This window comes from Haliotis cracherodii, unplaced genomic scaffold, assembly GCF_022045235.1.
Source record: "Haliotis cracherodii isolate W230 unplaced genomic scaffold, xgHalCrac1.p SCAF_24, whole genome shotgun sequence".
Lineage (NCBI taxonomy): Eukaryota > Metazoa > Mollusca > Gastropoda > Lepetellida > Haliotidae > Haliotis > Haliotis cracherodii.
Genome location: NW_027266280.1, coordinates 5,824,302 through 5,847,816, shown reverse-complemented (window position 1 = coordinate 5,847,816; position 23,515 = coordinate 5,824,302). Strand labels below are relative to the sequence as shown.

Genomic DNA, 23,515 nt, shown 5'->3' with positions numbered 1-23,515 from the left:
CAGCAGCACCTGCCACCCACACAATCTGCATTAAAGAGAAATGTGTGATGTTACAGACGGAAAGTGCTGTTCAAAATCGTCATGTTGACTACTTTTAGAACCTTTACACATACATGACGCCAGTTATTTCACACAGATGGTGTATGCACCCAGTCCTGTATAATCAAATCACTCATTGTATGACCTATCCGCTCAGTGTTCTTCTTCCCGATGCAAGAGAGTTAACTGATATTAAAAGTCCAGTTGCCACCCTTGCCGAACTAGGCTGGAATTCCTGGGCTCGATCGTGGCGCCATCAGTGGCTATTACGAGTTCTATGCCTCTCCTATGGACCAATCAGATTCCACCTCTCATATGACTTGCATTTGCTTCAAACAAAACGGTGGCGCCCCGTCAAGACAATCTGATCAATAATCAAGATCTATATTGTGATAAAACGAGTCTTGCATCACGGAGTGCATCAAATCACGCGAGCACCTTGATTAAAAACATGAAAAGATTTAGAACATATCTGTTGAGAACGAGTTAGCGGTGCATATGCTTTACAAATCTTCCAATCAACCGAAATCTGCATGACAGTTTACTCACCGGATTTCGATTTCGGAGCGCGATTTTGATTGGACTATGCATAGACTCGTTAGTCCAGCCAAAATTTAACTCCATAATACCAGCCTAGTTCGGCAAGGGTGGAAACTAGACTTTTAAAGTTAGTTAACTCTCTTGCTTCGGGAAGATGCTCAGTGTTTCACACACCCATGTATCATCCAACCATCCGTCTATACCAAAAGGCTAAAGTTATTGTGACTCCGTTCTTTTATACAAACTTCTGGGAATTGAACGAGGCCGTTTATGAAAAAGATCGAAACACAACCGACTAATTGTTGCTGGTATTACATCGGGAGGAATTGCTTCAGATGTTCTCTATAAAGAAACAGATATGAAATCTCATATCATTGCTACTCAGTGCGATCTTCTGAAGTGCACCACACATATTTTATATCGTTTTGATGAGATTTCACAATGCCACGCCTAACTGAAAATGATAGATGGCGAGCCATGGGAAGGCATGAAGATGGCGTAGTCTCATATGACGCTTGTGGGGACGTTATCAACATCAAACACGCCAGAGATCGTCACAATATCCCTTTGCCTTAATCCACCCACCCCTGCATCATTCTCCCTGCATTAGCCAGTCCATTTTCTCACCCACCGTATTTTTAATAAACCACAAAACCGATGTAAACACATGTGCACTTTTTAATTACTGATCGTCGGTATGCCCCAAACATTTTGTCACAGTATGACCAGCTACTAGAGTGGAGCACCCGCTATGGACTTCTGCATGTGCTGGTTACAATCCGCTTCTTTAACAAGTCTGTGAGATTCGCATCATCAATATGGAATATGTGGGCCGTTGCAGGTGGGGAAACAACGCTCCTGACAGTAACCATGTCGACATTGTCTGATATTAGCACCATCATGACTTTGGCTTTGGCTTGTAAATCTTTGACAACAGGACTGATGTCCATCGACCCGCTACGCCTTCCATCAGTGAAAAGTATGGCAACGTTCTTAGCATCAGGTCGGTCACCATTGGTTTCACTGAAGACTTCGTGTACAGCCATTTCCAAAGCGAGGGCCAAGTACGTTTTGCCACCTCTCCATGTTTGCTCGTTAATCGTCATTAACATTCCCGTTCTGTTGTATTTGTAATCGTTCAGATGAAAGTCCACCTTTACACGACCCGAGAACACTGACAGAGCAACGTTGGTGCCGTCTGGTCTCACATCAAGCACATTCAGTAAACTATTCATGAAAGCAATCATTTTTTCATAGCAATCGTCCGCGATGGTACCTGACACGTCTTTCATAAAGAGTAGATCCACTTTGTCGGGCGTGCAAACTACAACATAGAAAAGGTTAGTACTAATCAGACCCGCACATGTATTGTGCTTATAAAGCGTGTATATTTCCATCAACTTGTCCTGCTTTAATAGTACCAGTGGAAGGACAATCATCGTATTCATCAACCACGTGGAAGAGTAAGCGAGGGAACGATGTTTAACAATGCAGTCAGCAAGCCATTCCGGTCTTTACATAATGGAATATGGGCACGATAAACCGGGGATGTTATGAACAACGTCCCGACTTCAATTATGTCGCCTTTGAAGACCAGTAATAGAGTGCTGCAGACCGATTCGAAACAGGCCACCATGCAAAAAAATAGTTTTTTAAATGACTTGTTTGTCATGTATTTGATTATCAGTTTCACAAGTAAGCGTTGCTTTCATTGCTTAATCATGGAAAGGCTTTTCGTTTCTTTCATTTTCGAATTCGATGTTTTCTTTCTTATTTCCATTAATTTATGTAAAATTCACAGCACAGAAAATTAACCATTTGAAATTAAATACATTTCATTTCATTTGTGATGTTTATATTTCTCCTGGTCGACATAAAGGGATAAGATTTGACAATAAGGGATCACAAAACTATGCTTTATGAATATAAGTTCATTGTTATTTCTATTTCAAGCAGGGGGGGCGGGGGGGGGGGGGGGGGGGGGGGGGCATGGGTGGCCCAGTCGTCTAAGGCGCGGCGATTGGCTGTGCAGAATGCGTTACTTGTCACGCCAGAAACCTATGATTGTCGGTTCGATTCCCGGTTCGCCTCGACTATGTTTCTAGGTTTGTCAGCACCATACCCGTGCTCGGGGGTTTCACCGAAGTGGTAAACGTCTGAGACCTGCATCACTTCGGGCTTTCCTCCCACATGAAGCTGACACGCCGTGATATAACTGGAATAATGTTAAAAGCGGCGTTAAACCTAACTCAACTAAATTTATAGTTCGGAAATAGATTATTTAGCCAAATGTTTAGAAATGAGAGGCCTACGTTTCATGACAAGAAGTACAGTTTTCATGCAGTCAGTTATCAAAATCTATCTGAGGATTCAGGACCATTTCTTTCGGTATTATGGACATGTAGATAGTACAAGTATACACTCCTACCTGATTCGCAGTACACTCCTGAAAAGCCCCCCGCACAAGTGCAGGTGAAATCGCCAAGTCCGTCTGTACAAGTGGCCCCGTTGAAACATGGTTGCTTGTCACAATGACGCACATCTACAACATATAGGCTTTCGAGGTAAACGAATTATTTCATAGACTCTGTTTCATCGGATAATCGATACTGGTTCTCAGGTATTGCTTTATATTCAAAGGCTTACGTATGTGTTGCATTTCCATAAGACACATCTGTCGTCTATATATTCAACTACAAAACACAAGTCTTCAGCAACCCAGGCTTGCCGTAAAAGGCGACTAACAGGATCGGGTGGTCAGGCTCGCTGACTTAGTTGATGCATGTCATCGATCTCAATTGCGTGGATCGATGCTCATGATGTCAATCACTGGATTGTCTGGCCCAGACTCGATTATTTTACAGACCGCCGCCATATAGCTGGAATATCGCTGAGTGCGGCGTAAAACAACAAACAAACGAACAAACAAACAAAACAGCTGCGCCTTCATCCTCTGTGCACCAATTGGATAGCTCAACGACCAATACAACATAATACATAATGTGTTTCAACATTTTAGACATGCGTGAGTGCACTATCATCAATTCTTGGACCATTTTATTGACTTGTGGATTGTAAATCCAAAGAGTGTTTTTGAAAATAATTTATTGATGATTAATTGGTCCTGTGTTGTCATTTTCTGATTTCACAATCAAAATCTGTATTTACCGACTTCTGGGTTCACCGTTGGGTTTCATTTTTGAAAATACCTCATGACACACCAATTAATTGAGACTTGTGCACAGATTGGCTCTTGGGAGATTTTGCAAAGGAAAAAAGTATTTTGGCGACAAACATCATAGATCGAACTTTCCACTGGGTTCTAGCTTTGAAGTAAAACATTTGGTTGACAGGGAAGGGCGAGTGGTAACCAACCTGCTTCGCACGTAGGTCCTGTGAAGCCTGTAGGGCAGATACAAGTATAGGTGTTATTTCCATCAACACACGTGCCACCGTGGAGGCAGGGCTTGCTGTCACAGTGACGGATATCTAGTGGAAAATATTCTTTATTAAAAAATACCAGTTTTCACAGTAAAGAATATCACAGAAAATACATATCTTGTATAAAACAGAAGTTTCTTAAGAATTAAATTTCACCTTTGGAAAAGAATGCTACTCGGTCAGAACAACTAATACGGGTTGAGGTGAACTGAATATTACAGTAAGTTGATCCTTCATGGTCTATTGGGTAGAAGGCCTGTCAAGACAGAGGAAGGTAGGTGTTCGGTCCCTGACAGCGTCATACCAAAGTATGCTCTGTCTGAGTGGGCTATCCATGTATCGAAATGTGACATGGTATCTCAGTAGGCTAGCACTATAAAACCGCCATTTCTCTGGACCATTACAAGCACACACACACACACAAACTTACACACACATGCACATCACTGTATAAGTTATTTCGACCACTTGATGGTCTTTCTAGAGGGATGTCCCAAACACCACTGACTCTTGCCTTACCTTTGATACACTTCAGTCCAGTGAATCCTTGTTTACAGATACACTTGTATGTGCCAACTAGGTCCACACAAGTACCTTCATGTTGACAGGGGTCGCTTTCACACTCGTTGATGTCTGGATTAAAAAAAATGGGTGAATGTTGTTTTACAGTCCAAGACAGCTATATTCCAGCTATCTCTAGGCTTGCTGTAAAACATAACCGGTGGTTGATATCATGATCACGAGATCACAATCATCACCTGAACTAGCTTCCTTCACCAGGTTGTATCACCTACCTCTACATGGTTGTATCACCTTCCTCTACATGGTTGTATCATCTTCCTCTACATGGTTGTATCACCCTCCTCTACATGGTTGTATCACCTTCCTCTACATGTATCACCTTCCTCTACATGGTTGTATCACCTTCCTCTACATGGTTGTATCACCCTCCTCTACATGGTTGTATCACCTTCCTCTACATTGTTGTATCACCTTCCTCTACATGGTTGTATCACCCTCCTCTACATTGTTGTATCACCTTCCTCTACATGGTTGTATCACCTTCCTCTACATGGTTGTATCACCCTCCTCTACATGGTTGTATCACCCTCCTCTACATTATTGTTGTATCACCTTCCTCTACATGGTTGTATCACCCTCCTCTACATTGTTGTATCACCTTCCTCTACATAGTTGTATCACCTTCCTCTACATGGTTGTATCACCTTCCTCTACATGGTTGTATTACCTTCCTCTACATTGTTGTATCACCCTCCTATACATGGTTGTATCACCTTCCTCTACATGGTTGTATCACCTTCCGCTACATTGTTGTATCACCTTCCTCTCAATGGTTGTATCACCTTCCTCTACATGGTTGTATCACCCACCTCTACATGGTTGTAGCACATTCCCCGCGTTCTTGTATCACATACGTCTACTTCCTTGTATCACATTCCTCTACTCCATGTATCACATTTCTCGGGTCCTAGTATCACCTACGTCTACCTCCTTGTATCACATTCCACGCGTTCTTGTATCACCTACCTCTACCTCCTTGTATCACATTCCCCGCGTTCTTGTATCACCTACCTCTAGCTCCTTGTATCACATTCCCCGCGTTCTTGTATCACCTACCTCTACCTCCTTGTATCACATTCCACGCGTTCTTGTATCACCTACATCTACCACCTTGTATCACATTCCCCGCGTTTTTGTATCACCTACCTCACCCTCCTTGTATCACATTCCCCGCGTTCTTATATCACCTACCTCTACCTCCTTGTATCACATTCCCCGCGTCCTTGTATCACCTACCTCTACCTCCTTGTATCACATTCCTCTACTCCATGTATCACATTCCTCGGGTCCTAGTATCACCTACGTCTACCTCCTTGTATCACATTCCACGCGTTCTTGTATCACCTACCTCTACCTCCTTGTATCACATTCCACGCGTTTTTGTATCACCTACCTTTACCTCCTTGTATAACATTCCACGCGTTCTTGTATCACCTACCTCTACCTCCTTGTATCACATTCCCCGCGTCCTTGCATCGCCTACCTCACCCTCCTTGTATCACATTCCCCGCGTTCTTGTATCACCTACCTCACCCTCCTTGTATCACATTCCCTTGCGTTCTTGTATCCCCTACCTCTACCTCCTTGTATCACATTCCCTTGCGTTCTTGTATCCCCTACCTCTACCTCCTTGTATCACATTCCCCGCGTAGTTGTATCACCTACCTCTACCTCCTTGTATCACATTCCACGCGTTCTTGTATCACCTACCTTTACCTCCTTGTATCACATTCCCCGCGTTCTTGTATTATCTACCTCTACTTCCTTGTATCACATTCCCTTGCGTTCTTGTATCACCTACCTTTACCTCCTTGTATCACATTCCCCGCGTTCTTGTATCACCTACCTCACCCTCCTTGTATCACATTCCCCGCGTTCTTGTATCACCTACCTTTACCTCCTTGTATCACATTCCCCGCGTTCTTGTATCACCTACCTCTACCTCCTTGTACCACATTCCCCGCGTTCTTGTATCGCCTACCTCTACCTCCTTGTATCACATTCCCCGCGTTCTTGTATTATCTACCTCTACTTCCTTGTATCACATTCCCTTGCGTTCTTGTATCACCTACCTTTACCTCCTTGTATCACATTCCCCGCGTTCTTGTATCACCTACCTCTACCTCCTTGTATCACATTCCTCTACTCCATGTATCACATTCCTCGGGTCCTAGTATCACCTACGTCTACCTCCTTGTATCACATTCCACGCGTTCTTGTATCACCTACCTCTACCTCCTTGTATCACATTCCACGCGTTTTTGTATCACCTACCTTTACCTCCTTGTATAACATTCCACGCGTTCTTGTATCACCTACCTCTACCTCCTTGTATCACATTCCCCGCGTCCTTGCATCGCCTACCTCACCCTCCTTGTATCACATTCCCCGCGTTCTTGTATCACCTACCTCACCCTCCTTGTATCACATTCCCTTGCATTCTTGTATCCCCTACCTCTACCTCCTTGTATCACATTCCCTTGCGTTCTTGTATCCCCTACCTCTACCTCCTTGTATCACATTCCCCGCGTAGTTGTATCACCTACCTCTACCTCCTTGTATCACATTCCACGCGTTCTTGTATCACCTACCTTTACCTCCTTGTATCACATTCCCCGCGTTCTTGTATTATCTACCTCTACTTCCTTGTATCACATTCCCTTGCGTTCTTGTATCACCTACCTTTACCTCCTTGTATCACATTCCCCGCGTTCTTGTATCACCTACCTCTACCTCCTTGTACCACATTCCCCGCGTTCTTGTATCGCCTACCTCTACCTCCTTGTATCACATTCCCCGCGTTTTTGTATCACCTACCTCTACCTCCTTGTATCACATTCCCCCGCGTCCTTGTATCACCTACCTCTACCTCCTTGTATCTTCTCTTGTATCACCTTCTTTCACACCCATGTATCACTGTGCCCTACTTCTTTGTATCACCTTCCTACTTTCTATTTTCCACCTTCCCAATATTCCTGTACCACTTTCGATGTGCAGCCTTCCTCTACTACCTTGTACACTCTTCCTTTATCTTATTGTTCCGTCTTCGCTATGTACCATCATCCCCAACCACCACCCTCTTCCTTTTTGTACTTGGCGTGTGTTACGCACATATTCTACCGTGTACAGAAGTATGTTAAAGGGCCCATTTCAAACTAACGGACTTGAAATTGAAAATTGCATTTCCTATTCGTCCACAGGCACGGTCTTAAATATTGTAACTATCAACAATATCCCCCCCCCCCCCACACACACACACACACACACAGACGCCCACCGCAGGAAGCGACAAATTCAACCATATAGTCTTGTTAGAAAGCAGCTGTACAATGTATTCACCTTAGGCCATGATCTGCACTGACTAAAGACACTATGGGCCACAAGGAAGGGCGACAGATTTCGCTCCTGTTTCACATGCTGTTCCTGTAAAGCTAGTTCTGCAGATACAAGAAAGCTGTCATGTTTGTGCCTACCATTGGCGCCCTTGTGGCAGGGTTGGTTCTTGTACCAACGCCTCTACGTACCTCAACCACCTATCTCTGCCAAACTGAACTCACAAATGAAAAGAATCCCTGGATCGTGGTGTATTGGGTGCACTTAGATACATATTGTGGAGAGCTTATTAAGAATTTCCAGCTATATATTCATGTATAAGGGTGATTTTTAACACCGTATAGGTAATAATCATTGTCTGCAATTGAATAACGACACAGTTTTACTACAGAAGGACGAGAGTTTTGTCCCACCTGTTTCACATGTTGCTCCCATAAATCCTGTTCTGCAGGTACAAGAATAGGTGTCATTGTCCTGCACACACGTGGCGTTGTTGAGGCAGGGTTGGTTCTCACAGGTGCGTATATCTGGGAAAACAGACGTTTTTGTAAACTTTTATGTTTAAATATCACCTTTTACAGGAACCTATGAAAAGAAACAGAAATTTCGTGAAATGTCAGCTCCTGTTGGTCGGTTGAAAAGTTGTTATCAGATGATAAACAACTCATCCATTCCCACTCGTATCATTCACTCATTCACTCAATTATGTGAACTAAGGTCGTCGTTACTTCTCCGTCATCCGTCATGGTATATGGTACTAGTCAAAATAGGGAATTGTATCATTTTTTGTCAGTGATGCGTCAATTGTTAAAATGTTCTCCACATGTCTGCATAAAACGTTTTGGAAGCTTTCCTGAGGCCTTCAATGTTGTAACCCTTATCAAACAACTTTTGAACAAGAGTCGTTCAACACAATTCTGATCGGAATTTAAAGAAGGCCGCGATGTCAGTCATATTTAATACTTTTGTCTAATATTAAACAGTATCTGCATGTGTTTTGTCATGGTTTTACAATTTCATCTACACCTATTATATTATATAGCTTATCTTCAAGGTAAAGCTACATTAACTACACAATCGCCTTGCTCCGTTTGCAATGAGCTTTAATGGATCATCAAAGTGTCTTACCAATGTGAGTGAGTGTAAGTGAGTTGGGTTTATCGTCGCTTTTAACAGTATTCCAGTTATATCGCGGCGTGACAGCTTAATGTGGGAGGAAAGCCCGAAGTGACGCAGGTCTCAGACGTTTACCACTTCGGTGAAACCCACGAGCACGGGTATGGTGCTGACAAACCTAGAAACATAATCGGGGCGAACCGGGATTCGAACCCACAATCATAGGTTTCTGGCTTGCCCAAGGGACGCAACTGTGCACAGCGAATCGCAGCGCCTCAGACGACTGGGCCACCCGTGCCCCCTTACCAATGTGAGATTGGAAAGAGTAAGGAAATTGTTAACACAAGTGTCATCAGTTGAATGAAGGTGGCCATGAACTGAAATGACAGTCCAGAGAGCGATCGGTGCTACAGGACAGTCACCCTTTGTCACCATGGTCAGACAATGCTACCATTGTAGACAGTATCACGATATCCTGCCCAATGTATGATATGGAAATGCATCGATGATCTAAGCAAAAGAAGAAACAATATAATGTTGATCAGACACTAAATACGTCATAATCTTGCTCTAACAAAGTAGACACAATTCATGGATAACAGCTTCTTTAATACACTTTAATAGCAACGACGTTTCGGAATAGATCCTCATACCGTTGTCAAGCAAGGGTCTATACCGACACGGCGCTCTTTCAGTATGATAACGAAGTAGTCTTTTTTGTCACACGTCAGCTTCTATGAAATGCTTATCAAACAATTTCTCTATTTCCAAAATGGAAATTTTACTATTGAAGTCCACAAGAGACGCGAGTTTTTCCCACCAGTTTTACATCTGGGTCCCGTAAAGCCAGTCCTACAGATACAAGCGTATGTGCCATTTCTCGCCACACATAGGGTTTCTGGAAGGCAGGGTCGGTCCTCACAGGTACGTATATCTGGGGGCAAACAGAAACTCCGTCAACCTTACATGATTAATTTGCACTTTTCATAATATACTAGGTTTGAGTATACAACACATCTCTTGGAAAATTCCGCTCTGAAAGTATCAACCTTATCGCGTGCTGATATAAAACGACTCACTCAAGCCAGCTTATTAACCTAATGATGAAAGCTTATGATGTTAAATGCGGGTATTATTCCAGCAGTGGTGTCTTAAAGAAGAGATCACAGAAGATAAAGATGCTCATTACTAGTAGTAGTAGTAGTAGTAGTAGTTGTAGTAGTGGTAGTGGCAGAAGTAAAGCAGCAGCAGTAGTAGTAGTGGTAGTAGTAGTATTAGTAGCGGTAATGGTGATAGTAGTAGCAGTAGTAGCAGCAGCAGTAGTATTAGTGGTAGTGGTAGTGGTAGTAGCAGAAGTAAAGCGGTAGTAGTAGTAGTAGTAGCAGTAGTAGTAGTAGCAGAAGCAGCAGCAGAGGTAGTGGTAGTGGTAGTATTAACAGTAGTAGTAGTGGAAGTAATCTAGGCCAGACCTCCAGGAATACTTAAGATGCCTTCATTGATCAGTAACGGAGTGGTGAGGACGTATTCTAAACTCGTGGAAGGTCCTCATTCCAGCAGGCTACAACGTGACTCTTGATGTCAGATAGAAGTAAATTACAAAGGTAATCTCTTCATTACAGACAGACATCTTTCTTCTGTAAGGGTGCATCTTATCCATATGTACAAATACTTGCATAGAACTTGTACATATGACTTTTGCTTTCAGGGATAAAAGAAAAGAAAGAGTCAAAGGGAGACTTTGCAATAGTTGATGAAGCAGTCATACAATATATTCTAGTAATGTTTTTTTTAACAAAACAGCAGCTGCGTTCATATTGAACCGAGTTGCTTTGTCTGCAAATAGTAGAAAATAGTAAATATCCTAACCTCAGATAACCAATAATAGCCACTATCATTAAACGTTTAAGTAACACTGGTGCAGGAAACGATTACCAGCCATCCTCAAAAATTTAATCCTCCACATTGGCTAAATAATTAAATCCTATACAATGTAACGCCTAGTTACCCCAAGTACTGCTTTAGAAGCAGGTTTACCAATACACAGTAAACTCTGTAATAGAAAGGGTGATGAGTTCATAAATATGATCGGAACGTATTGGGAGGAATCAAACCTTCTTCTCCCAGGAATATGGACATATTTATAGTCAAACCATCTACTCCTACCTGATTCGCAGTACACTCCTGAAAAGCCCTCTTTACAGGCACAGTTGAAGTCGCCAAGACCATCTGTACACGTGGCCCCGTTGAAACATGGTTTCTCCGTACAATGACGCAGATCTGCGACATATAGAAGTCATCTGTCTTGTACCATTTTTGTAAAGTCAAACCCTTAAAAAATATACTCAACAACAAAAATTCCTGTGACACCAATATTTCAGTGTATTTTTCAAACTAGTAAAGTTTGTTTTTCAATATTGTAGTAAATGTATGGAATCAAGTCACAAAAACGCAACTGCTACAGAATAGCACGCATTCCATGCAAAAGTTGACTTTTATGCAAGCCCCATGCATTTCACTACCCAAGAAGGGATATAAAAACACCTGCGTAAACGGGATTCCATATGCATTGTTTAGCATCGTGCTGATAACAACAACTCAGAAAAAAACCAAAATTACGCAATTATTCAACAATACGAAATACCACGCCTGTCCAAAAATGAGCGTCTGCGAGCCATTGGTATGCTTGAAGCAGGATCGAGTCAACGTGATGTTGCAAGACAATTTAACGTCCACAGAAACACCATTTGGTGTTTATGGCAACGTTTCAACAGACGAATGCAGTCAGAGACCATCCTCGGAGTGGCAGGCCACGAGATACCAATAATCGGCAAGACAACCAGATTCGAACAACACACCTACGAAATCGATTCCAGCCAGCAACAGTGACTGCAAGAAGCATCCCTGGCCTTCGACGAATATCTTCACAAACCGTAGATCGTCGCCTCAGATGTGCAGGGATTGTCGCCAGAAGACCCGCCAGAAGACCCGCCAGACGTCCCATTTTGACAGGAAACCACCGTCAAAAACGTCTACAGTGGTGCAGACAGCGTCTACGCTGGACGGCCATGCAGTGGGGACAAGTTCTATTCATTGAAGAGTCTCGTGTTCACCTCAGCCACAGCGATGGACGGATTCGAGCGTACCGACGTCGAGGTGAACGTTACGTCAGACATTGTGTCATGGAAGAAGATCGGTTCGGTGGCGGCAGCTTTATGGTATGGGGTGGGATTACAGCAAGACAGAGGACCCGTTTGATAGTGCTAGAGGGAAATCTCAATGGACAGCGCTACCGCGACGAGATCATCGGTCCTGTTGTTCAACCATTTTTGCGTCGTCATGGCCCAGGCATTACCTTTCAACATGACAACGCCCTGCCTCATATTGCTTAACTTGTTCAGGATTCTCTTCAACAAAAAAATGTGAATGTCATCCCCTGGCCGGCCCGCTCCCCTGATCTCTCACCAATCGAGCACATGTGGGATGAGATGGATCGGCACCTTCGACGTCAACCACGTGTTCCTCAGACACTCCAGGAACTTCGAAACATGCTCCATCAGATATGGACAGATATCCCACTGGACTTTATGCGACGTCTTGTCCATTGCATGAGAGGAAGATGTGTTGCTTGCATCGCACCCAGAGGTGGACACACACGCTATTGATTTGTAGGTTGACATTTTGGCATGTTCATGGTTTTTTTTTATGAAATCACGCATTTTCTGAAGTCAGTATGACAAATTAAACCATTTGAACACTTACAGGACTCTTTTATCTGTTGCAAACCGAAATTGTTACAGATTTGGTAAAAAACATAACTTTGGATTAAATTTTATTCAATGTCACAGGAACTTTTGTTGTTCAGTATATATAGACGCAAGAAATACCACACAAGAGGTAACCGAAATATAAACTTTTTAAAGGTTTTAAAGGTATCATCAAAATATCTAAACACCAAAATGCAAATACGCAAATATGATTTGATAAAATTACAGTAATAAGTAACTGCTTTCGCTTATGCAACAATATATATCAGCGAATTTAGGCGTCGTTGACCACTGGGATTACCCCAAATTATACCCTTACAGTTGATCAAAGTGTCGATGCGCTGTGGCCACATAATCGCCCTCAATCTTTGTGTACTGATGGCATACCGTAGTAACCCCTAACTCAACATAATGGTTCCTGTGAAATAATGACGATTAATGTACACAATATAAATCTGTATTTACCGACTTCTGAGTTCACCTTTGCGTTTCATTTTGGAAAATACCTCATAACACTCGAAATAATACAGACTCATGCACAGATTGGTTCTCCGGAGATTTTGCACTGTCCAAGAGGTAAAAGTATTTTAGCGACCAACATCGATGACCCAAACTCTGCCTGGGGTTACAGCGCTGAAGTAAGACATTTGGCTGACATGGAAGGACGTTTTCTAACCAACCTGCTTCACACGTAGGTCCTGTGAAGCCTGTAGGGCAGGTACAAGTATAGGTGTTATTTCCATCAACACACGTGCCACCGTGGAGGCAGGGCTTGCTGTCACAGTGACGGATATCTAGAGAAAAACAGGCATTTGTTCAACTTTCAGTTTTTACTGTAAACTATGAGCATACAATTGAAATATCTTTGAACCTTGGTCTTTAGACAATATTCTCCTTTACTTTTTCAGTTAAAAGGTTTAAGTGCCGTGAATGTTTAAGTCAGTTTTCATGGTAACCTGTGTCATGTCGACCTAGAACATGTTATCACAGGCATCTATGTCCTGAAAGTGTTCAGACAGGCATCTGTGTCACGCCCAGCCTACAAAGTGGCAGGCAATCAGCACTGTGCATCCGGTCTACAAAGTGTTAGGACAATCAGCACTGTGCATCCGGTCTACAAAGTGTTAGGACAATCAACACTTTGCATAGGGGGTGGATCTTGGGCCAGGCTTGAAGTTCAATTCTATGTTAAAGCTAATTAACAAATACAATTTTAAAACGACTCCAAGAACACAGAGGAGCATGTTATTAGCTAATAACAAGCGTTACCACACAGTTAGGATGTTCTGTATTGGGATGATGTGATGAACGGCCTTTCAAACGGCTTACCTTTGTCACAGATCCGCCCGATGAATCCTTGTTTACAAACACAGTTGTAAGTTCCAACAAGGTCTACACAAGTAGCTTCATGATAACAAGGGTCGCTCTCACACTCGTTGATGTCTGGTTTATAAATATAAAAGTGTGTGATTGTATACGAGATATATATCCTTTAAGAAATGGACTCTCGACCAAACAGTTTATTTTATGAGAAACGTCCCAACAAAGTTTGACCGATCTATGGTGTCGCCTCGTACGACAAGCAAGGCTTACTTGGCATAAGCCTTTCCCATAAAGCCAAAAGGGGTTACAAATAAGAAAAGACATTATCAAGTTAACGTTATGAGTGAACATTCGTGGATGTACAAATAAGCAGAATGTCAAATATTGGGCCTCCATTGTATAGCAGGTCTCATTTAATGTGGAATATAGAAAATGATCAATAGAAATAAGAGAATATAATTTTCATTGGGTACCTACGTGTACACCTTCCTCTACCTGCTTGTACACCTTCCTCTACCCACGTGTACACCTTCCTCTACCTACTTGTACATCTTCCTCTACCTACGTGTACATCTTCCTCTACCTACGTGTACACCTTCCTCTACCTACGTGTACACCTTCCTCTGCCTACGTGCACACCTTCCTCTACCCACGTGTACACCTTCCTCTACCTACTTGTACATCTTCCTCTACCTACGTGTACATCTTCCTCTACCTACGTGTACACCTTCCTCTACCTACTTGTACATCTTCCTCTACCTACGTGTACACCTTCCTCTACCTACGTGTACACCTTCCTCTACCTGCTTGTACACCTTCCTCTACCTACGTGTACATCTTCTTCTACCTACGTGTACACCTTCCTCTACCTACGTGTACACCTTCCTCTACCTACTTGTACATCTTCTTCTACCTACGTGTACACCTTCCTCTACCTACGTGTACACCTTCCTCTACCTACTTGTACATCTTCCTCTACCTACGTGTACATCTTCCTCTACCTAAGTGTACACCTTCCTCTACCTGCTTGTACATCTTCCTCTACCTACGTGTACACCTTCCTCTACCTACGTGTACACCTTCCTCTACCTACTTGTACATCTTCTTCTACCTACGTGTACATCTTCCTCTACCTACGTCTAAACCTTCCTCTACCTACTTGTACATCTTCCTCTACCTACGTGTACATCTTCTTCTACCTACTTGTACATCTTCCTCTACCTACTTGTACATCTTCACCTACCTACGTGTACATCTTCCTCTACCTACGTGTACATCTTCCTCTACCCACGTGTACACCTTCCTCTACCTGCTTGTACATCTTCCTCTACCTACGTGTACACCTTCCTCTACCTACTTGTACATCTTCCTCTACCTACGTGTACACCTTCCTCTACCTACTTGTACATCTTCCTCTACCTACGTGTACACCTTCCTCTACCTGCTTGTACATCTTCCTCTACCTACGTGTACACCTTCCTCTACCTACTTGTACATCTTCCTCTACCTACGTGTACACCTTCCTCTACCTACGTGTACACCTTCCTCTACCTACGTGTACACCTTCCTCTACCTGCTTGTACATCTTCCTCTACCTACGTGTACACCTTCCTCTACCTACGTGTACACCTTCCTCTACCTACGTGTACACCTTCCTCTACCTACGTGTACATCTTCCTCTACCCACGTGTACACCTTCCTCTACCTACTTGTACATCTTCCTCTACCTACGTGTACACCTTCCTCTACCTACTTGTACATCTTCCTCTACCTACGTGTACATCTTCTTCTACCTACTTGTACATCTTCCTCTACCTACTTGTACATCTTCCTCTACCTACGTGTACACCTTCCTCTACCTACTTGTACATCTTCCTCTACCTACGTGTACATCTTCCTCTACCTACGTGTACATCTTCCTCTACCCACGTGTACACCTTCCTCTACCTACGTGTACATCTTCCTCTACCTACGTGTACACCTTCCTCTACCTACGTGTACATCTTCCTCTACCTACGTGTACACCTTCCTCTACCTACGTGTACACCTTCCTCTACCTACGTGTACACCTTCCTCTGCCTATGTGTACACCTTCCTCTACCTACGTGTACACCTTCCTCTACCTACTTGTACATCTTCCTCTACCTACGTGTACACCTTCCTCTGCCTATGTGTACACCTTCCTCTACCTGCTTGTACGCCTTCCTCTACCTACTTGTACACTTTCCTCTACCTACGTGTCCATCTTCCTCTACCTACGTGTACACCTTCCTCTACCTACGTGTACATCTTCCTCTACCTACGTGTACACCTTCCTCTACCTACGTGTACATCTTCCTCTACCTACGTGTACACCTTCCTCTACCTGCGTGTACACCTTCCTCTACCTACGTGTACACCTTCCTTCACCTGCGTGTACACCTTCCTCTACCTGCTTGTACACCTTCCTCTACCTACGTGTACACCTTCCTCTACCTACGTGTACACCTTCCTCTACCTGCGTGTACACCTTCCTCTGCCTACTTGTACATCTTCTTCTACCTACGTGTACACCTTCCTCTACCTACGTGTACACCTTCCTCTACCTACGTGTACACCTTCCTCTACCTACGTGTACATCTTCCTCTACCTACGTGTACACCTTCCTTCACCTGCGTGTACACCTTCCTCTACCTACGTGTACACCTTCCTCTACCTACTTGTACATCTTCCTCTACCTGCGTGTACACCTTCCTCTACCTACGTGTACACCTTCCTTCACCTGCGTGTACATCTTCCTCTACCTACGTGTACATCTTCCTCTACCTACGTGTACACCTTCCTCTACCTACGTGTACATCTTCCTCTACCTACGTGTACACCTTCCTCTACCTACGTGTACACCTTCCTCTACCTACGTGTACACCTTCCTCTACCTACGTATACACCTTCCTCTACCTAAGTGTACACCTTCCTCTACCTGCTTGTACATCTTCCTCTACCTACGTGTACACCTTCCTCTACCTACGTGTACATCTTCCTCTACCCACGTGTACACCTTCCTCTACCTACTTGTACACCTTCCTCTACCTACGTGTACACCTTCCTCTACCTACGTGTACATCTTCCTCTACCTGCTTGTACATCTTCCTTCACCTACGTGTACATCTTCCTCTACCTACGTGTACACCTTCCTCTACCTAGGTGTAACTTTCCTCCATCTGCATGTACATCTTCCTCTACCTACTTGTACACCCTCCTCTACCTCTTATTACCACCACTCTCTATCACCTCTTCTGGTACCACCTTCCCATATCACATTGTAATACCTTCCTCAACCTCTTCGTTTTGCACAACATCTACCTGGTTGTTTTGCCTTCCTTTATCTTCTTGTACCACCTTCCTCTATCTACTTGTTGTACAAACTTTAATTCTTTGTACCAACTTCCCTCCCTATACGTCCTTTGCCTCCTTGAACAAATGCCTCTACGTTCTTGAAAAACTTCTCTCTACCTAATTGTACTCACAAATCAAAACAATCCTTGACAGATCTGGGTGAATGGTATAATGTATTGAGACGTATTTTGGAGAGTTAATTCATTTTTCCAGCTATATAGTCATGTATGAGGGTGCTCATAAACCGTAGAGGTCATAATCAGTGTCTGTACTGAATAACGACACAGGTGTACTACAGAAGGACGAGAGGTTTTTCACCTGTCTCACAAGTTGCTCCTGTAAAGCCTGTTCTACAGGTACAAGCATAGATGTCATTATTCTGTATACACGTGGCGTCGTTGAGGCAGGGTTGGTTCTCACACGTACGTCTATCTGAGAAAAAAACAGACGTTTCTTTAAACGCATATGTTTAATATTCAGCTTTATTTTTATTCTGAAACCAGAAAGTTCAGAAGTGATAACCACGGCTCACGCATTCACTCATTCACAGGGTCGTGGCACCTTTTCTGTCATCCGTCGGTCTCTCCCCTTCTCTAATGCAGCAATGTTTAAGGTGCATGTCTGGAATTGGCAATTAAATCCTGTACAATGTAACGCCAAGTTACCCCAAGTACTGCTTTAGAAGCAAGTTTACCAATACATAGTAAACTCTGTAATACAAAGGGTGATGATATCATATCTCAGATCGGAACCTATCGGGAGGACCTTCTTCTTCCAAGAATATGGACATGTTTATAGTAAAACCATCTACTCCTACCTGATTCGCAGTACACTCCTGAAAAGCCCTCTTTACAGGCACAGTTGAAGTCGCCAAGACCATCTGTACACGTGGCCCCGTTGAAACATGGTTTCTTCCTACAATGACGCAGATCTGCGACATATAGAAGTCTTATACCATTTTTGTAAAATCAAACCCATATACAAATATTTACGCGCTAGAAATACCACACAAGAGGTTACCAAAATACAAACTTAATAACATAAGGTTTTAAGGTATCAACAAGATATCTGAAATCCAAAATACAAATACCCATATATAAATTGACAAAATTTCAGTGATCAATTAGTACTGTATTTTATGCAACATAACATATATCAGCGAATTTAGGCGTCGTTTAGAATTCGCCCTCAATCTCTGCACACTGATGGCATAGCGCAAGAACCACTAAAACAACAAAATGGTTCATGTGAAACAATGACGATTATTGTGCACAGATTGATCTTTGGCATGTTTTGCACTGCAGCAGAGGTAAAAGTGTTTTAGCGACCAACATCGATGACCCAAACTCCTGGGGTTACAGCTCTGACGTAATACATTTGGCTGACATGGAAGGACGATATGAAACCAACCTGCTTCACACGTAGGTCCTGTGAAGCCTGTAGGGCAGATACAAGCATAGGTGTTATTTCCATCAACACACGTGCCACCGTGGAGGCAGGGCTTGCTGTCACAGTGACGGATATCTAGGGAAAAACATTTCTTTTAAAAATATACGTTTCACGGTAAGTTTTCGCTGTAAACTATGAGCATAAAACTGAAATATCTTTAAGCTTTCAGCTTTAGCAAGTATACTTCTTTTAAACACGTAGTTACAAATCTAGCTCTGTGTTATCCTAGTAGATGCTATGGCGATATCCTGACCAGTGTATGATGTTGACATGGATGATCCGATCAATATCGGAAGCTGTATGCTTGTTTGTTTTAGTTGTTTGCTTCTTGTTTAACGCCACACTCAGCAATATTCCAGCTACATAATGGCGGTTTGTAAATCATCGAGTCCGGACCAGCAATCCAGTGATTGACATCACGAGCAACGATGTACGTAGTTGGGATACGATGGCATGCATCAACAAAGTCAGCGAGACTGATCTCCCTATCCCGTTGGTCACCTCGTAAGACAGATATGGGTTGCTGAAGACCAGTTCTGTCCCGGATCTCCACGACTAGAAGCTGCGTGTAAGGTTGTCAATACACCATAAATGTCATAATCTGTATCTGCTTTGATATTATGCATAGCGTTGGTATTGACGTCGACAACTTCAGACGAGAGAATTCCTACCATTTGTACACCTTTGTCCGGTAAAACCAATACTGCAGATACAAGTATAAGTGATACAATTATCATTGTTCATTAAACTAAGTGAGTTAGTGACTCACTCACTCATGTAAGTGTATATCGTGGCACCATTTCCGTCGTCTGTCCCTTTGTCGCAAACTTCATCGTATCCTCTTATCATCTACCTATCCCATACGTGTCATTATGACTTTGGATCTTGTTTTACCGTTTCCCTGTTACCTTTCCAAACTAGTGTAGCTTAAGCTTAAGAACAATCAGCCGATCCACATTATACTACCGGCTCCAATCGTCATCTTGTCAATATGAAAGCATCATTATGACATTTTTGGCCACAGTAATAGCAAGGCGGCCATGAAATGTAATGGTGTCATCAATGATTTTCAGTGATCTATTCATATAATTTGTACCTCTATTTTGACTTTGCCAGTGCAATCTGTTTGGCGTTCATATCTAGTCACCCAGGGCCGGAAAGTGTTACCCTTGGCAAGTGGTATAACGATATTCCGGACCAGTTGAGTCATATGGCCATGTTGTGTAAATCGTCACGTTTATTAACTTATAAGATTGGGATCGTCACGCCAAAAAACAGGATAACCTGATGTTTGTGTATGTTTGTTGTTTAACGCAGCACTCAGCTATATTCAAACTGTATGGCAGCGGTCTGTAAATAACGTAATCTGGACCAGACAATCAAGGCACTGAGCTAGACCACCTGACAAGTACTGAGTTTTATGGACTTATATTTTGACGCAACGTATCTACGGGTGATAGGGATTAATGACTTGAAAGACTGAGCCTGGCAGGTTATACCACTTTTCAGTACCTGGTCAAACATCAAAATATGATACACATTGAGACAAAATGTGTAATAATGTAATTTGACATGATTTCTTTTTAATGAAGACATCTGTTAAGCTGAAAGAAACTTTCACTTGCCATTTTTCTCTCTGTCATCAAGATCCGTGTTATTCCTGAAAATACAAAAAGCAAACAAATATTAGTGGGTTTTTTAAGATTTACCATCTCAAAAATTATGCAGAGTTATATCTGACTAACATTAATTCTTATTTCACCATTTACTCAGTTGAAAATTCCATTTATGTCTCTAGAATGTCGAGGGGCGGTCGGGTAGCTTATTGGTTAAAGCGTTCGCTCGTCACGCCGAAGACCCGGGTTCGATTCCCCACATGGGTACCATGTGTTAAGACCATTTCCGGTGTCCCCCGCCGTGATATTGCTTAAATATTGCTAAAAGCGGCGTAAACCCGGGCCCATTCTCACTCACTCTAGAATGACGAACTACTATTATGATAAACACTGTAAGTATATGATACGAGTTCATAGCCAAATAGCCAGTAACGTTTCATGTCCTCGTCTGAATTACAATTATAATCATGCAGCGAATCCTTCTATCTACATGTAAAACATTGAATTACCTACATCTACTGCCTTAATCTACCTTCATGTACCGTCACAATCTACCTACATGTGCTGCATTAACTGCTTGATCAAAGACCTTGGTATAAGTGGCATATCAAAAAATGCCACAAAATGCCACATATAAGGCCAGTTTGTTAACTGAGAAAGAAATCTGCCAAAACAAAACAAACAACTTTTAACTTGACTCAAAAACCTGAAGACATTTCCATTCCTCTGTTACACCAGATTCCAAAGCTTACTAAAAATCCGTACAAAGCGAGAAACATTGCAGGGTGCAGCACATACACAACAAAATCCCGGTCTCAAAGATTGACCATAGTCCTCATATAAGCAAGGAAGGACCTTCTTCATTTTCACATAAATTAATTGACATGTGGAAATAATACCATGTGGATTTTCAAAACTCAAAGGATTTGTTTGATCTTTTGCAGTCTTAGAAAAGAACTAACTTTAATTCTGTCAAAACTTATGACTTTAGTTGTGAACTCCACTTTCCCACACGACAAAACCTTATTCCTTGTTCCATGGGGCATTGGTCACTGTCTTCAAAGATTTTAGAGATTTATTAGAAAATAAAAGCGAACGGCATCTGAAGTTCACTGAGAAAACAATATGTGAAATGTTGGACTTCCTCCTAGTTAATATGTATGTGAAATTATATGTAAATATCATATTTAGGTAAGACGTAGGTATCCCTATGGGCATCAATCGTGCTCTTGTCTTTGATAATCAGATTCTTTATGCTTATTAAAAGGAATTTCTTTTCACATTGTCAAAATCAAAGCACTTGAATTTGGTCAAGAAGTTCAACTTAAACTTAAATATATCAATGATCCGATATCGTTCAATAATTGTCAAAAAGCCAAGTCCCTTTCATGGATTTACCCACCCAAACAAGACAAAAAAATCACAGTTTGATAAATGCATAAGATTCAGAGTGACCATTAAGTATCCAAAGTGTGTGAAAAGGGACTCGCCATACAGTTTATCTCAAGCAATTTCACAGCTTCTGGGGTACAATCGAACTTTCTCCTTCAACTAATATTTCGTCATACGACTTTTGCCCAAACGTTTGACCATGGTTGAATCATTGAAGGCATTATCAAAGCGTTCAAAAGGATGACAATAAACTAGTCAACATTCAACAAGTCCTTATTTTGACTTTTTTCATATTTTCCTAACGTGCCTTTTGGACGGGTGCTACCGATGGAGAGCAACTTTTATAATCACCATTTGATAGTGATTTGTAAACATATGCTTTAGACAGTTTAAATCGTAAAAAAACCTCTGCTTTCAGCAGAACATTTTCACAAGAATGGAATTGTCATATCGCTCATGTCCACACTACCTTTAATGCAGAACTTACAATTTCGGCAGAGTGGTGACTTCACTTGCAGACTGTGTTTGTTGTGGGTCGTTTGGGTCAGCCAGAGTGGTGACTTCACTTGCAGACTGTGTTGTTTCTTGTGGGTCTTTTCCGTCAGCCAGAGTGGTGACTTCACTTCCAGACAGTGGTGTGCTCTCACCTGAAGCCTGTGACGTCTGTTTGTTTTCGTTAAATCGTGTTGTAGTTTCACTTCCATACACTTTCGGTGTCTGTTCTTGGGTTTGTCCGTTTGACAGAGTCGCGACTATGTTTATAGCATCGGGTGTTGTCTTTTGTGCTTCTCCTCCAGAAAGGTCTTTGGCGCTTTCACTAACAGTCTGTTGTCCACTTGATCGAGAGGTGTTTTCATTATTCTCATTCGGCTTAGATTCCCGTGGGCCTCCTGGTGTGTCGGGCCGGACATTAGGTTCCCTTTTCGTAGGGTCATCAGACGTGGAATCTTGCGTTTTGTTGTCATCTGTGAGGGAACCACAATAGTGAATGAGTGAGTGAGCGAGTGAGTTGGGTTTAACGCCGCCTTTAACAGTATTCCAGTTATATCGCTGCGTGTCAGCTTAATGTGGGAGAAAAGCCCAAAGTGCTGCAGGTCTCAGACGTTAACCACTTCGGTGAAACCCACGGGCATGGTGCTGACAAAGAATTAAACCTAGAAACATAATTAGGGCGAACCGGGATTCGAACCCACAATCATAGGTTTCTGGCGTACCCAAGGGACGCAACTCTGCACAGCGAATCGCGGCGACTTAGACGACTTGGCCACCCGTGCCCCCGGAACCAAAATAGAGCTTGATGCTGCTTACCTACTTTTGGGTGAGTGAGATAGAACTGTTTTACGGCGCTTATTTATTCCAGTAATATTACGGCGGGTGCACCAGGACGGGCTGCACACTCTGTACCCATGTGAGGAATCGAAACCGGGGCTTTAGCTTGACAAACGAAGCCCTTAACCACTTGCCATTTTCATTTGAATCACCAATTACAATATTATCACTAAAAAGCACAACAGATTTACAATAAATCAAATCGTTCCTGCATAG

General features: G+C 42.6%; 1 protein-coding gene across 1 annotated transcript in view; it reads right to left on the bottom strand.

Moving 5' to 3' along the window:
* Window positions 1-1,328: 1,328 nt before the first annotated feature.
* LOC139472505 (uncharacterized) overlaps window positions 1,329-23,515 on the bottom strand; it is a 30,697-nt gene continuing 8,510 nt past the window's right edge. Inside the window, exons 5-18 of the mRNA XM_071254982.1 lie at window positions 22,458-22,935; window positions 20,588-20,622; window positions 18,924-19,037; window positions 18,331-18,444; window positions 17,832-17,945; window positions 14,145-14,258; window positions 13,496-13,609; window positions 11,215-11,328; window positions 9,872-9,985; window positions 8,349-8,462; window positions 4,540-4,653; window positions 3,955-4,068; window positions 3,008-3,121; window positions 1,329-1,903 (exon numbers count right to left, since the gene is read on the bottom strand). Coding sequence (XP_071111083.1) covers window positions 1,329-1,903; window positions 3,008-3,121; window positions 3,955-4,068; window positions 4,540-4,653; window positions 8,349-8,462; window positions 9,872-9,985; window positions 11,215-11,328; window positions 13,496-13,609; window positions 14,145-14,258; window positions 17,832-17,945; window positions 18,331-18,444; window positions 18,924-19,037; window positions 20,588-20,622; window positions 22,458-22,935 — 2,342 coding nt within the window. The remainder of the gene's footprint in view (window positions 1,904-3,007; window positions 3,122-3,954; window positions 4,069-4,539; window positions 4,654-8,348; window positions 8,463-9,871; window positions 9,986-11,214; window positions 11,329-13,495; window positions 13,610-14,144; window positions 14,259-17,831; window positions 17,946-18,330; window positions 18,445-18,923; window positions 19,038-20,587; window positions 20,623-22,457; window positions 22,936-23,515) is intronic.